Genomic DNA, 16,357 nt, shown 5'->3' with positions numbered 1-16,357 from the left:
ATGTTTTTTTATTTGGTCTAGCACTACAGATAAGGCAAGATAAGCATCACCATTTCTTTTTATTGCACATAATATTTCTTACATTCATTAGAAATAAATCAGTTTCATGCAAAACAGTAGTGTACACTAACAATTAGGTACACATTTCCCTATACCGAAGGCCTGGCAGTGTCTCAGCTCTCTGGGAGGGGAGCAATCCTACATACTACCAAACTCTGCAAAGGGGAAGAAGAGATTCTCTTTCCTAGACAATATAGGAAGGGGGAAACGTAACTCTCTCACCCACAGGAGAAAGGGAAATTCTGTGGCAAGAGCAAAGGGAAAAACAGGAGCAGAAGTGGAGAAGCCCAGCAGAGTTTGGTAGAGCCCAAAGTCACTTGTAAAAGGGTGCTGTGATGGAGACAACACAACTGAGGCACACACACATAGAGTTACTACAGATCAGTACAGGACAACAGAAATCACATGCAACATAAAGTGAACAGAGCAAATACAATCCCCATTTTGTCACATAATATTCACATGGGCTGTCAATTGATGTACGTTAATGCCAGTGATTAACACAGGGAAGTATTACTGTGTTCATTTCTTAAATGCATTAATCACAGGCATTAATGCTGCACTGTCCCAGTCCGACGCTTCAAAGGGGCAGTGCATTAGGAGTCCGGGATCAGCTGGAGTGCCCAGCTCCTAATGCTCTGCCCCTTGGAAATGCTGGGGCAGCCTTTCCAAAGGGCAGCAAGGCACGGAGCCAGGGTCAGTAGGGAACTCCAGCTAACCCCGGGCTCCCATGGTGCTGCCCCTTGGAGCAGCCTTTCCAAGGGGTAGCACTGCATCGATCTGGGGTCAGTTGGGGACTCCAACTGATCCTGGGTTCCCCTGGTGCTGCCCCTTGAAAATGCCGGGGCAGCCTTTCCCAGGGGCAGCTGCACTGAGCCTGGGATCAGCTGAGGACTCCAGCTGATACCGGGCTTCCACAGCTCTGCTTCTTGGAAATGCTGGGTCGGCTTTTCCAAGGGTCAGCGGTGCACCGAGCCAGGATCAGCTGGGGACTCGAGTTGATCCCGGCTCCCGCAGTGCTGCAACTGCATTTCAAAGGGGCAGGTGCACTGAGCCTGGGATCAGCTGAGGACTTTGGCTGATCCCGGGCTTCCACAGTGCTGCCCCCTTTGAAACGCCGCCAAAGTGTTTCAAAGGGGCAGTTCATGTGATTAATCAGGATTACATTTTTTAATTGCTTGACAGCCCTAATTAAAACACATGGCATTTAGTATCCATCACTTGCAAATATGAATGATTGTTCTTCATGCTGAGAGCAGCTGTTTCCATGGTTTGGCCCGTATGGATATGTATTCACAGTCTCCACTTGTTTCGACTTTGTGGGAACTGCATCATGCTGGTAAAGCAAAGCTGGTTTGACCACACCACAGTCTTCTTGAATCTTTATGCCTGGATAAACAGTTCCTGAGAGATGGTCTGCTGTATGGGTACAGATTGGAGGATTTTTTACATCACATATGTTGTCACTGTACTTCACCACAGAGGGCTTGTAAGCCTGGTAGGATACTTTAGTAGTTGTTGTGATAACTGTTTGTAAAGCTGGGGCTACTGGAGAGGGATTGCTACCATATCTGCAAGTATAATCCCCATTGCAGTAAGAGGGATTGGTGTTTGCTTGAATCTGTCCATAGTCATTCCTGTCTCCGTAACCACTTTTCCCCCAAAACTGTTTCAGCCCATGATATCCACTATCAAAGTTTTTATCATGGGCATTCAATGAATTACCATTACACTGAAGCCCAGTCAAATTAAGGGAGTTTGTATCCACTGGGGTGTTTGCAAAATCTTTGTAAAATGTTGGATATGAGCTAGAATTTATGTAACTAGGAGCTCCAAATTCATAGCCCCCTGACCTAGGCAGAAAGTGTCTTGGATTAGAACACTTTTGGAATGATGATGCCGCAACCCCTTGGATGCTGGCCAAGTCACAAGAAGCTTTGCAAGAATCTGTATTTTGAAATGCAGGATAAGGCTGTGCTGAAATTGGGAAGCTGGTGTCTGTAATGATACTGAATTTTTCTGGGCCTTCCATGAATGACAAATGAGGAATGTTGTTGAAATGACCATTGCTGTCATGGTACCTTCTTGTCTGAAAAGAACATGAAAACAGGTCTTTGAATTCTGGAAATAAATACTGTACACATGCCCACACAGCTTTATATGGTTACTTGCATTACTGGTCATTGCAGCTTTGACAACTTCTTCACTGCTTTAATAACCCGTCCCTCTCTCCCCCTCACCCCTCTGCTCATAAGAAAATCAACCCACTACAGTGTCTTATAAAGATTTGTTATGCCCTCTGACTCATGGTACACAGTTGCACCACCTTTGTAATGGAAATGCAGATCTAGAGTTACCTCTGAGTTCATAAGCCTCTTTTTCTGGGAAAGGTGAGAAGAGGACACTTGCTTCTTAATGGCACTTCTTCTCGCCTCTGTCTCTGATTTACTCTCTGGTCTAGGGTGGTCATGGACTCCTTTTGCCTGCAGTAGTGTTGACACATTAATGATTTGCTTATCTAAAGACTTTAATAATAAGTATGCAACTAAAGTTTATGGTGATTATTTATTATTTTATAGCACCCACACGAATGCTTGGTGCTTCACAGAAAAGACAGAAAAAAGTTGCTTGCTCAAACAGATTACAGTCTAAACAATGGACTTATTAGAAAAGTGTCACATACGCTAGAAAGAGGCATAGACATGGAACTAGGTATCCTAGGGGTGCTCCCAGATTCCCCTGGCTTAAAATGGATTTCAATATATATAGGGTTTACAATTTGGTGCAATGGCACTCAGCACCCCCACTATACAAATTGTTCCAGATCTGCTAGGAAGGGGAGACTGAAAGAGTGACATGGTTACTCAAGTAACCAAGAGATGGCTTCATAATTTAAATATTTTGGGTGGTCATGTGTCTATTTTTAAACAGCATGATGAAGACTTATTTTAATGAATATTATATAAATGAGTTTTAGGAGTGAATGAGGGGAAGTAAAGATGAGGGTTGAAGAATAGATTTAGAACGGGCATCCCAAGCAAAAGAAGCCACACACAGAAGAAAGCATGGAAATGATTGTGGTAGAAGGAGGCAAAGAGGGTCTGAAGAGTATGAAAGAGTAAAATGTTTTACTGTAATCAGAAATTATTCTGCTAAACACATGCTTTTCAGTTTCTGCCCTTCTGTGCAATAACATTTGAACAGTAAAATGGGAGTATTTTGGAACACACCGAAATTTAGGGAACATGATCAGAATAATCACATTCATCGAAGTGGAGACTTTCCTTTCAATTCTGTAAAAGTTATATATTAAGCATAGACAGGGGCGGCCCGTGACTATAGGCTGAATCGGCCGTCGCCTAGAGTGCCGCCTTCAATGGGGAGCCTGGGGTGCCTGATGATGACATCACAGGGCATCTGGGGTGCCCGATGATGCCACTCCATTGATGGCTATGCAGGAGGGGGTGCCAATCGCACATTTCACCTGGGGCGCCAGCTGCCGCAGCACACTTCGGGCTGCTCCAGAGCACAGACCTCTATTTTCATTTCTACATAGTGTATGTTAATAAAGGGCTCATTTAAATGAAAGTTCTTTTAATGGGATGAAAATCTAATGAATAAACATGTTCAAATCCTGATCAGTTTTCGTGCAGGCAAATCTCCCATTTTACAGTTAAAGCACGAAATTCATCAGGAGAGTTTCTTCTGTAAGTAATATGTGATTGATTCCATCATAAAGGCTGGGAGTTTTATCTGAGCAAGGACTACAGAATTTGGCCTCTAATGAAATTCTATTGTAAGAAATGTGTATAAGAAAGAACAAGCCTCAAGCATGTAACTATATTTAATATTCATCAGGAATTTTTATACATCCACAGCAATAGCAAGAAGGAAAGTAAGTTTAAGGACTATTTTGTGTGTTACCTGGAAAAATATCACCTTGCCATCAAGCCTCCAAAAGTTAGTGACTGGATAGCCACTGTGTCCCCGACAAGGAATTAACTCTAGGGCTGAGTTACAGTTTGGACAGGCTTTCTCTGCAAAATCAGATATGGTGAGTGTTGGAAAGCATGGTTAAATAGGAGAAATCAGATGAGCATACCTTTGGTCTCAACCACTCTATCATTGATTCTTCAATTGAACTCCAAATCAGAGTGTAATACTCAAACAATATAAGCTATACTAAGAAGCATATGGAACTATATACTATACATGGACTAGAGATGAATACTTGATATAGACACTTTAAGCTTCAGGGATGTGAGTCCATTATGTAGGCCCATTTCTGCTGGCTTATCTAATAAATGCACACATTTTTGAAATTTGGAACTACTGCTTTACACCCTCTTTTCCACTAATAATAAGAGCAGCACAAGTCAGCTGTGTGTGAGTGGGCGTTAGGTTGCTTTGGGTTTGAAATCAGGACCGATTGAAAAGAATGGTTCAGCCCTCGGACTCCTCTCACTTTGTTGCTTCTGGCGGGCCTTGTCACAGATAGCAGGTCGGAGCTGTAGCCTGGTACCATCCGGTAGTGTGCAGTTCCTGGCACAAACCACCACTCCAAGACAGGACTTCTTAAGGATCTGGCAGTTGTGGTTGTTGGTGTTGCGCATGGCCCATCCACTGAGGTGACGCTGTGCATTCTTCTCCTCGGCAGAGTAGATAAATCGCACATAGCCATCTGGCCACTCCTGAAAGCCATCAAATTGCTTGGGCTCCTGCACCACATTTGGGTTAGGGGAGAGGAGCAACAATAGAAAGGAAAGGGGAAGTGGAGACCGGTGAGAAAGAACAAGAACATGTTAATAAGAGTATCACAGCACAGTAAAAACTATTCTTTTTTATGCTGTTCCATTGTACATAATAAGAAGTTACCTGAGGCAGTTAAAGAGCAGTAAACTTAGAACATCAAAAGGAGATAATCCTGTCCTTAAAGCACAGATCTATTACTATTTTTACAGAGTTTTACTGTCAGGTTCTATTTCTATTGCCTCTCAATAACTCCAAATCAAGGTGAGGTGCCCTTATCGACTAATTGAATAGTTGATGCAATTTACAATTCGTCAATTAATCTAAATTTACCATCCCTAGAATATAATCAATACTATTTTAACAGAAGTGTAATTTTTGAAATTGGGATATTAAGATTTGCTTTCAAAGAGTTGCTTACCAAAATATAATTATTAAAAAATGATTTAAAAATTATAAAATAATTATTTGACAAGGTCCCTCACCAAAGACTCTTGTGTAAATTACATGGCCATGGGATAAGAGGGAAGGTCCTTTGTTGGATTGAGAACTGGTTAAAGGACAGGAAACAAAGGGTAGGAATAAATGGTAAATTTTCAGATTGGAGAGGGGTAACTAGTGGTGTCCCCCAAGAGTCAGTCTTGGGACCAATCCTTTTCAACTTATTCATAATGATCTGGAGAAAGGGGTAAGCAGGGAGGTGGTAAAGTTTGTGGATGATTCCAAACTGTTTAGGATAGTCAAGACAGAAGCAGGCTGTGAGGGACTCCAAAAAGATCTCACCAAACTGAGTGATTGAGCAACAAAATGGCAAATGAAATTTAATGTGGATAAGTGTAAAGTAATGCACATCGGGAAAAATATCCCCAACTATACGTACAGTATGATGGGGGGCTAATTTGGCTACGACAAATCAAGAAAGAGATCTTGGAATTATCGTGGATAGTTCTCTGAAAACTTCAACACAGCGACGGTCAAAAAGGCAAATAGGATGTTAGGAATTATTAAGGAAGGGATAGAAAATAAGACACAGAATATCTTACTGCCCCTGTATAAAACTATGGTACGCCCACATCTTGAATACTGTGTACAGATGTGGTCTCCTCATCTCAAAAAAGATATTTTGGCCTTGGAAAGGGTTCAGAAAAGGGCAACTAAAATGTTTAGGGGTTTGGAACGGGTCCCATATGAAGAGAGGTTAAAGCGACTGGGACTTTTCCATTTAGAAAAGAGGAGACTAAGGGGGGATATGATAGAGGTATATAAAATCATGAGTGGTGTGGAGAGGGTGAATAAAGAAAAGTCATTTATTAGTTCCCATAATAGAAGAACTAGAGGACACCAAATGAAATTAATGGGTAGCAGGTTTAAAACTAATAAAAGAAAGTTCTTCTTCACACAGTGTGTAGTCAGCCTGTGGAACTCCTTGCCAGAGGAGGCTGTGAAACCTAGGACTATAACAGAGGTTAAAGAGAAGCTAGATACTTTCATGGAGGTTAGGTCCATAAAAGGCTATTGCCAGGGGATAGAAATTGTGTCCTTGGCTTCTGTTTGTCAGAGGCTGGAGAAGAATGGCAGGAGACAAATCACTTGATCGTTGTCTTCGGTCCACACTCTCTGGGGCACCTGGTGCTGGCCACTATCGACAGACAAGCTACTGGGCTAGATGGACCTTTGGTCTGACCCAGTATGGCCGTTCTTATGTTCTTATGAGAGAATAACAGAGATTTTTAAAAATTATTTTCTTTGTTATAGCCTCAGTAAAGAAAAGTAGGATCCTGAACTTCCAAAACTTAGTCATTTGCTTAAATGTATGCCTGTAAGTGATTCAAATGTACTCAACTGGACTACATGTGTTTATGAAATTAAGTGTGTCCTTGAGTGTTTGCAGGATTAGAGTCCAAATGACTAACTGACAAGCTTTAGGGACTACAAAAATAGATTTGAAAAAAAACAATGGGACGTCAAAGGCATCTAACATTTAAAAAGGAAAAAAAAAAAAAAACTCCAGAGTTACTCAAACCAACATCTTCAAGTCCATTTTTATTACTAATTGTTCTATAGGTTATTCAAGTTATTTAGCTCAAAGATAATGTTTCCCTACCACAACCCAAGGAGGCTATAATAAAACTGTATTTCCAAAAAGATATAACAAGTCCTTAAATTCTTTGTTTCTATCCAGTGATTGTATTGCTTTTGCCATGTTCAGGAATATATGATTTTTCCCTTTGTTAGAGTGAAGTACCTTTAACAATTTCAGATTGCCTGCATATTTGAAGAGTCAAGCAAAGCAGTTTCTGAAAAAAATAAGATTTGCAGAGAAAGTTTTAACTTATTTTATATCATAAGGTCCATCGGAGAAGATTTTTTTTCAGAATCAATTTCTGAGTTTCCATAAAACAACTATATGAATATGGGAAGCCTTAAAATTCTTCTCCATAATTCCCACTGTTCCATGCAGCAACAAATGTGGGGAAATCCAGGCACCACTGAGGGTATTTTGTCACTGATGGGAATGAAACCGGGAATACACATTTTTAGTTTTTTATAACAATGCAAACCAATGTCTCTAAACACTCACTCTGTACTTGCAATTCAAACAATGAGGTCCTGATACTGCAAAAAATGTATGCACAAAAGCAACTTTGCTCAGGCATGGAATCCCAGTAATGGAAATGTCACCAGAGTTATCTCACTGCTTTCAGTGGGACTCTTGAGGTGCGTCTACACAGCACCCGAAACTTGAAATAAGATACTGTACGCAATTTGTGCTACAAAAATTGCATAGCTTATTTTGAGTATATTTTGAAATAGCACATCATTTGGTGCTGTCTACACAGTGCCAAATTCTGAAATGAAGCGCTATTTCAAGCCATCCCTTACTCCTCGTAGAATGAGGCTTACAGGGATGACAAAATAGTGCATCCACTACATTTTGAAAGAGCGGATACATTCAAAAGATGCAGGGTAGCTATTTATTATTAATTATATGATATTATATTTATCTTTGATGTGTAAACATACCCTTGGTGTGAGTAACCTATTGCAATATCAGGCACCTAATGTTCCATACTACTGAATTCTTCCACAGCAGGAAACATTCTCCAAATCTTTTGGTTTTGAATTCTATTACAAAGTCTACTTTATATTCTATAGAATCCAATAAAAGATTGAAAGTACTGAAGCTAAAGAGACATTGGGTATATAAAATCAAGGAATCTCTTCTTCCAGCTTTATCTTCTATTGCATGAGCTTTCATACTTGGGGTCACAATCACAGGATGTGTGTGGGTCAAACACAGATTTCAGAGAGGTTGAGATCAGTTTCCCCTTCTTCATAGCTAGATAGGAAAAGGATACTGAAACTTCGCTTCTGTTTTAACATTTGTCTGGAAACTTTTGAGAGTGATTTCCCCATTGGACTTACAGTAATAGCTAATTTTAAAATTATTTAGGGGGAGGGCTGTTGATGGCACTCATAAGTGTTTTCTAAGCACTTAAATATATATGGAAGCATCCAAATATTATTATAAAGAAGGATTAAAATATGACTTTGAGGTCTACTATCCTGCTCAACAAATCACCACTGTATATCCCCATGTTTAACATTTTGCCTTGCATTCAGGTGTGGTACTTCTGAATACCTCTCTCAGCTATGTCCAGCTGAAAATCATATCTCTTTGGTCCAATAAAAGATATTATTCCACCATATCTTTTCAGTTTTTAAGTAGCCTGATAGACAGATATAAAATGATATTGTCCAGTATAAAACAACCCAAACATACACAGTTTATCACTTTTAAAAGAGACCAGTCAGGTATAATTTCTTATTGTCACTGAATTAAAATACAGCGATCAGATCTCTGAGATCTTGTCTTTTTTTCAAACAAATTCCAGAAGCCACAAAAACTAAAACCAATGAGCAAAGGAACCTCACAGAAGAACAATTTTGGCGTCTTTCCTTTACAATTTCTGATTGCAGGCTGTCTACATGCCCATTCCCCATGTTCCCTTAGCCTCACCCATATAATTTGACAATAGGTAAACTCTGGGCTTTAAACCAGCTTTATTAAAACCTTTAGTCCAGAATTGATGTCTCCCAGACACAGGATTCATAAATGCCCCAGGACAGCCAGGACCATCCAGTTCTGAAGCCTGTTCAATTTAAACAAGTGCTTGAATTCTGTGTGCACAAAGTGCAGCTGTTTAGGTGAGGTTCTGGGAATGGTCCCAGTCTGACTCCTCGTTCTGGGCTGGCTGGAGCCAGGCAGAGAGCACTGCTGCAAGCAATTAAAACCATGCTTCCTCAAATCAAAGCGCCATCCCCCTCCTCTCCCTCCTACCTGCGGCAGTGTAGGGTCATTGATGTCCCAGGTGAGCTTCATCCCGTAGGAGCACATGCAGTCCGAAGCTCCGAGGAGCTCCAGCGGACCCTTGGACATGGTCATCCAAGGTTGGCAGCAGGGACCCTGCACAGCAGCAGTGTGAACACGCGAGGAGGGCCGAGACGGAATTGCCCCAGAGCAGCAGAGCGCAAGGCAGCCACTGCTTGTCTGAGTTGAGCTGCCTGTTACAGCACAACCCTGCACTTTGCCCTGTCCAGGGACTGCGGTGCTGAAAGGAGGTGGCAGCTCATGACCGCTGCACACTTTGATTCCTGCTTTTATGCGTGTATGTGACACAGGGCTCCTGCTTGGCCTGTCATCTCCCTCCCGTGTGCCTGGCTTGTACTAAACACAAGGGGAGGGGGAAGAGGTGTTTTATTTCAAGGCTGACTCCTCCCCACCAGTCACTAAGCATGAAGGAAAAGTTTGGGAATCTGAGACGCGAAGACCTCAAGGTCCTGGACCATGAGAGCCAGCCGCCAAGGGCCAAAGGGGAGCAGCAGGAGTACTACAGTACTGCAAACCCAGCCTCAAGCCTCACAGTCTGCCACTTTGCTTTTAAATTGAAACCGTCTTGTGTTTAGCCAGGAGCGCAATCATCTCCACTGCTAGGGCCGCAGGACTGCTTCCACAAGGTAGTCACACCCAGGGCATTTGTATAACTGTCTGCAACATTCACTTATGCCAAGGGAAGCCAGTCACTACCATCTTAAGCTTTGGATCTGGCACTAGGGAACCTGGGAGTGTGGCAGGATGAAAACACGAAACTACTTACACAAGTATTTTGTTTTCTATCTATTTGGTTTTGACACAAGGCTCAGGACAAGACTAACAGCACATGTCCCGGCACAATCCTCAAATCTGACAGGGCCTTTCACATGCATTAGTGGAAGTTTTTTCCTCAGATCAGTAATGCAGAATGACTCCCAGACTGTTCTAAAAGTTGACAGCTAGTAGATTGCTACTGAATGACATGTTCATACCCCCTCACCTGCACACACATACTAAACCCTTCCTCTTCCCCCCGCCCTTTGCTGCCTCTTTCTGATAGATTTCTAAAAACCTAACTCACAGAAATGCGATATTAGGACTAATAAGGAGGCCATGGCTATAATAAATAACCAAGAACATGGCTTGGCTCTTGGCTTTATAGCAAGCCTTTATTCATTGGGCCTCCAGTTCTGAGAGAGGCAAATGGCAGGCATCCGAAGTTTTGCCTGTCTGGTAAGAATATGTTCAGTATATTTTACTTTCTAGTACACACTGGTTCCTAATGTGATGCTTGTCGGGAGGTTGGGGAGAGGGGAGGAGGACTTTTTAAAATACCCACATTCTGGAATGTCTCTAAAATGCACGAGTTTACATATGTGTAAACTCTATAGTGCTGCATTTTGCTGATCTTGTAGCAAAAACTGCCCAATTTTTACCAGCTCAGTAATTTCAGGAGGGCACGATTAGGGATGTGAATGACTAGTCACTCCTCCCCCTCCTCCCTTGCTGCCTCTATCAGAAAGAGGCAGCAAAAGGCAGGGGGAAGAGGAAGGGTTGCTTCAAAGCAGCAATGCTGCGTAGAGCCCAGGGCCAGACCCTGGCCTCCACATGGTACTGCTGCTTTGAAATGCCACATGCAGTCAAGGGCCAGATTTAAAGTGGCAGCGCCACGTGGAGACCGGGGTCAGCTGGGGACTTCATGCGACACTGCTGCTTTGAAACACCATGGAGAGCACGGGGCCAGTGGGTTACTGCTTGAGTCCCCCGCTGGCCCCATGCTCCCTGCAGCACTTTCGCTTTGAAGTATAGTAACAGCCTGGGACTATTGCTACACTTCAAAGGCAGAGGCACCCTTATTGACTAATCGAATAGTTGATGCAAATTGCATCGACTGTTGGATTAGTCAATTAATCAAAGTGTAACATCCCTAGGCATGATGCATCTGTGATCCTCCAACCCTTCCAGTTTGAAGGTACTTCAAGCAATGGCAGGGGTCAGTCTCCTCTGGAGCTGCTGCTATCACACTAAGCAGCAACTAAAAACACTGTTTCATTGTAGTTATTTGAAGTTTGGCAGTACAAGGAATAGTTCTACTGCCTTTCCTTGGGAGTTTGTGAAGTAGCTACTGTGCACCTCTATCTTGGTGTGAAACTGATTCAGTCTGTTATTTCAGAAGTTCTGACTGCGAATCACACATCTGGCTGGAACCTACATTACAAATCTATTTATCCTACATTCCACCTAGTCAAACCTCTGAATGAACATTAGAGAACCATGGATGCAGGTGAAACATACTCATTTCTCCTCACATAGGAGGGAACCCAGAGGAATGCTACCAAAGGCCCTATTTGGAGAACACGGATCAGCTAAAAAGCCTGGTTTGACAATGTATTCCTTGTTTGCAAGCTGATATGTTCACAATTAAATATAATCCTTTTCTTTTCCCCATGGTACAGCGAATCATTGTATCCTGCTGCAGCTACAAAGTTTGTAGAAGAACTAAGGCTCTGCTAATGTCAGTATCTTCCTATTAGCAGAGCCAACTCATCCGGCCACTGTCCCTCAGGCAAATTTCTAATAGAAACCAATGGGAATCTGCCTTTTCCGCTATGTGACTGCTTTGCAGCTACGCAGAAGTTCCCACTACAGGAACAGGGTTGCTGCTCATCTCTGCAGCGGTTCCAAGACACAAAATTACACAAGCTGCTACTTGTATCCTCATTTGTTTAGAGGAGCTTCCTGAAAATACAAGCATGAACAGTATTAAAGGCCTAATCCAACACCACTGAAATCAATGGGGCTGTGTCTAGACTGGCAAGTTTTTCCGCAAAATCATCTGCTTTTGCGGAAAAACTTGCCAGCTGTCTACACTGGCCGCTTGAATTTCCGGAAAAGCACTGACGATCTCATGTAAAATCATCAGTGCTTTTCCAGAAAAACTATGCTGCTCCTGTTCGGGCAAAAGTCTTTTTCCGAAAGACTTTTGCGCAAAAAGGCCAGTGTAGACAGCATAGTACTGTTTTCCGCAAAAAAGTCCCAATCGCGAAAAAGGCGATCGGGGCTTTTTTTTTTTTTGCGGAAAACCACGTCTAGATTGGCCACGGACGCTTTTCCGCAAAAAGTGCTTTTGCGGAAAAGCACCCTGCCAATCTAGACGTGCTTTTCTGAAAATGCTTTTAACAGAAAACTTTTAAAAGCATTTTCGGAAAAAAGCATTTTCGGAAAATCATGCCAGTGTAGAAGTAGCCTTGGAGTTTTGCCATTGATTTCAATAGGTACAGGACAGAACCTTTATTGTGCACTATAGATCACTTGACACAATTAGGATGTATTAAAGAAAGTCAGATCACTAACCTATCATTTGAAATAATAAAATAATTGCTAATGTCATGATCATTATGATCTAAAAAGACCTCTTCAGGCATTACACATATGTGCAAAGCCAAAGAGCATGAGGCTCCCAGTGATAAGTAACAACCAGTAGTCTTAGAATCACAGAATACTAGAACTGAAAGGGACCTTGAGAGGTCATCAAGTCCAGTTCCCTACCCCCATGGCAAGACCAAGCACCATCTCATCCCTGACAGATATCTATCTAACCTGCTCTTAAATATCTCCAGTGATGTAAATCCCACAACTTCCTTATGCAATTTATTCCAGTGTTTAATTGCACTGACAAGAAGTTTTTCCTAATGCCCAACCTAAACCTCCCTTGTTGCAGTTTAAGCCCATTGCTTCTTGTCCTAACATCAGAGGTCAAGGAGAACATTTTTTTCTCCCTCCTCGTGACAGCCTTTTAAGATACTTGAAAACTGCTATCATATCCCCTTCTCAGTCTACTCTTATCCAAACTAAACAAGCCCAATTCTTTCAGTCTTTCCTCATAGCTCATATTTAATAGACCTTTAATCATTTTTGTTGCTCGTCTCTAGACCTTCTCCAATTTCTCCACGTCTTTTTTTAAATGTGGTGCCAAGAACTGGTCACAACACTCCAACTGAGGCCTAATCAGTGCAGAATAGAGCGGAAGAATGACTTCTTGTGTCTTGCTCACAACACTCCTGTTAATGCATCCCAGAATCATGTTTGCTTTTTTTGCAACAGTGTCACACCGTTGACTCATATTTAGCTTACAGTCCACTTTGACCCCTAGATCCCTTTCTGCAGTATTCCTTCCTAGACAGTTGCTTCTCATTCTGTATGTATGGAACGGATTGTTCCTTCCTAAGTGGAGTACTTTGCATTTGTCCTTATTAAACTTCATGTTATGTACCTCAGAACATTTCTCTGGTTTGTCTAGATCATTTTGAACATGATCCTATCCTCCAAAGCAGTTGCAACCCCTCTCAGGTTGGTATCATCTGCGAACTTAATAAGTGTACACTCTATGCCAGCGTCCAAATTGTCAATGAAGATATTGAACAGAACCGGTCCCAAAACAGACTGCTGCAGAACACTGCTTGTTACGCCCTTCCAGCGGAACTGTGAACCATTAATAATGAAGCAAAATGCAGGACAATGTAGCACTTTAAAGACTAACAAGATGGTTTATTAGGTGATGAGCTTTGGTTATGACTATTTTCTTCCACTATTTGATCTGAGGAAGTGGGTCTGGCCCATGAAAGCTCATCATCTAATAAACCATCTTGTTAGTCTTTAAAGTGCTACATTGTCCTGCATTTTGCTTCAGCTACCCCAGACTAACACGGCTACATCTCTATCACCATTAATAATGACTCTCTGACAACAGTTAGCCAGCCAGTTATGCCCTAAATAGGTTGTATTTCCCTAGTTTATTGATAATAAGATCATGCAAAACTGTATCAATTGCTTTGCTAAAGTCCAGGTATACCACCTCCACCCACTTCTCCCTTATCCACAAGGCTTGGTAGCCTACCACAGAAAGCTATCAGAGTGGTTTGACCTGCTTTGTTCTTTACAAATCCATGCTGGCGGTTCCCTATCATCTTATTATCTTCCAGGTGTTTGCAGATGAATTCCTTCATTACCGCCTCCAGTATCTTCCCTGGCACAAAAGTTAAATAATGATAGAAATGTAGCCGTGTTAGTCTGGGGTAGCTGAAGCAAAATGCAGGACAATGTAGCACTTTAAAGACTAACAAGATGGTTTATTAGAGGATGAGCTTTCGTGGGCCAGACCCACTTCCTCAGATCAAATAGTGGAAGAAAATAGTCACAACCATATATCCTTTGGTATATATGGTTGTGACTATTTTCTTCCACTATTTGATCTGAGGAAGTGGGTCTGGCCCACGAAAGCTCATCCTCTAATAAACCATCTTGTTAGTCTTTAAAGTGCTACATAGTCCTGTATTTTACAAAAGTTAAACTGACCGCTCTGTAGTTTTCCGGGTTGTTCTTATTTCCCTTTTCCATTCATGTCTCCTCCACAACGCATCTCCCCCGGGAAAAGAACTAGAAGTCCAGCTGGAGGTGACAAGCCGGACCCTGCTACCTCTAGCCAGCCAGCCAATCCCTGCCCCCGGCATGCTCCCAAGCCCCATGTCCCCCCGCCCCCACTCACTGCTGCGCTCCAGGCCGCTGGTGTCGGGGCCGCCCCCTTCGGGCCCCTGAGGCGCGCGGCGCATCCCGACCTCGAACGGCCAAGCGGCGCCTCTGCCCCGAGCGCCTCCTGCGCGGGCGAGGTGGGACTCGGCGTCTCCTAGGGGAGAGGGCAAGGAGAGGAGAACGCGGCACCGCTTCCGGCCGGAGTGCTGACCACTGCACGCGGCAAGGGCGTAGTGGCCAAGCTGCAGGAAGCGCACACGCGCCCCAGCCGGACAGCTGCTCTTTGCAAGGGCCGCCCTGCGGGGGCGTTTTGCTACTTGGCAGCCTGGGAGGTTGCTGCCGTTTCTCTGCCTAGTTTTTTCTATGGTGAGAGGCGGTGGGCTGCGGTAGCCAGCTAGGAGCTCAGTGGTGGGGGAAGAAAGCCCATCTCTGGGACCAGTTTCCTTTACCACATGGGGGGGACGACTGTGAGACTAAGAGCCAAGCCTGTAGTTCCGCTACGGGATTTTTTTTTGTTTGTTTCAGAATAAGGAACTCAAGTCCATAGACTGCAGGGCAGAAACCTCAAACCCACTTCTGACTCTTGCTGCACCTTAATCTTGCAGGCTGAAACTCAGAAGAGCTCTCACTCCGCTCCCAGAAAGCACTGGATAAGCCCCATAGAAGGCAAACACTTAAGGGGGCTTAAGCAGTAAAGGTGATTTCCTGCATTGGGGTGTCTTTCAAGAGAAATGTTCCTCCAGCACCAACACCTGTTTAGGAGACTTTCATATCTGGGGCTGGCTCCTGCTGTAATAGTTCAAATGGGGAACTTTAAGGCTATGTCTATACTGCACCTGTTTTGCACTCAAGAAATCCGCAAATGAGGCGAAGCGTGGACTATTGCCATGCTGTATTTGCATAATTAACAAGGCTCCGTTTTTGTGCAAAAACCTCTTCTTGCACAAGAGCCATTCTTCCACATTTTGGCTATGTCTACACAGCTGTTCTTGCACAAGAACCCGCAGAGCATCCACACTGCCCGCCCGCTCTTGTGCAAGAAGCTTTACAGTAGTGTCAGAAGACAGGGCTTCTTGTGCAAGAGCTACGCTCTTTTCTAACGAATGTAAGCCGTCTTGCATAAGAGGGCAGTGTGGACACGTGGCAGGGGTTTCTTGTGCAGGAAAGCCCTCTGGGTAAAATGGCCATCAGAGCTTTCTTGCACAAGAGAGGGTCCACACTGCCATGGATGCTCTTGCACAAAAGCACATGACAGTGTGGAAGTATTCTTGCACAACAGTTCTTGTACAAGAACCCACCAGTGTAGACATAGCCTTTTTCAGGAAGAACAGCTCTTGCACAAGAGGGTGTTTTTTGTGCAAAAAGGAGCCATGTAGACATAGCTTAAAGGTCTAAAGGTGGAAGGCGCTAATTACAAACAAGTCTCACTGCAGTTAATAAGAGTGGCAGGTGCTCAGCATCAGGCCATCACCTTGTTAGTTTTTCTTACACAAGACTTGATCCTACTCCCATTAATTTGCATAGCGCTTTAACTGTTTCTATGTTGGTAGTACTGCAGATTCAGAATTCCAGGAGGCTGCTAGTGAAGCTGCTTTTACTTACTGTATTGAGAGCAGTCATAGCTAGGAGCCTAACTCATAGATG

At 43.1% G+C, this 16,357-nt stretch overlaps 1 protein-coding gene across 2 annotated transcripts; it reads right to left on the bottom strand.

Moving 5' to 3' along the window:
- Window positions 1–15,355, bottom strand: GCM2 (glial cells missing transcription factor 2). Of its 2 annotated transcripts, none has more exons than XM_075921263.1 (5): window positions 14,730–15,355; window positions 4,526–4,778; window positions 3,985–4,097; window positions 2,418–2,543; window positions 1–2,149 (listed from the first exon to the last, which is right to left on the bottom strand). In XM_075921263.1, the coding sequence occupies exons 2-5, from the start codon at window positions 4,671–4,673 to the stop codon at window positions 1,268–1,270; spliced, it is 1,269 nt and encodes a 422-aa protein (XP_075777378.1). In that variant the 5' UTR covers window positions 4,674–4,778; window positions 14,730–15,355; the 3' UTR covers window positions 1–1,267. The 2 variants fall into 2 exon arrangements, with proteins under 2 accessions (XP_075777378.1, XP_006138838.2); XM_006138776.3 differs by lacking the exon at window positions 14,730–15,355 and adding an exon at window positions 9,152–10,825.
- Window positions 15,356–16,357: the final 1,002 nt, after the last annotated feature.

The sequence above is a fragment of the Pelodiscus sinensis genome, chromosome 2 (genome assembly GCF_049634645.1).
Source record: "Pelodiscus sinensis isolate JC-2024 chromosome 2, ASM4963464v1, whole genome shotgun sequence".
NCBI lineage: Eukaryota > Metazoa > Chordata > Testudines > Trionychidae > Pelodiscus > Pelodiscus sinensis.
The sequence above is the reverse complement of the archived record's forward strand: the minus strand, read 5'-3'. Positions and strand labels throughout refer to the sequence as shown.

Coding starts and splice junctions, on each gene's coding strand:
- GCM2 (XM_006138776.3), bottom strand. CDS start 9,256: ATGACCATGTCCAAGGGTCCGCTGGAGCTCCTCGGAGCTTCGGACTGC. Junction 4,779..9,151: donor ATGACCCTACACTGCCGCAG/GTAGGAGGGAGA, acceptor AATGTGGTGCAG/GAGCCCAAGCAATTTGATGG. Junction 2,544..3,984: donor GCAAGGTGATATTTTTCCAG/GTAACACACAAA, acceptor ACACTACTGCAG/GCAAAAGGAGTCCATGACCA.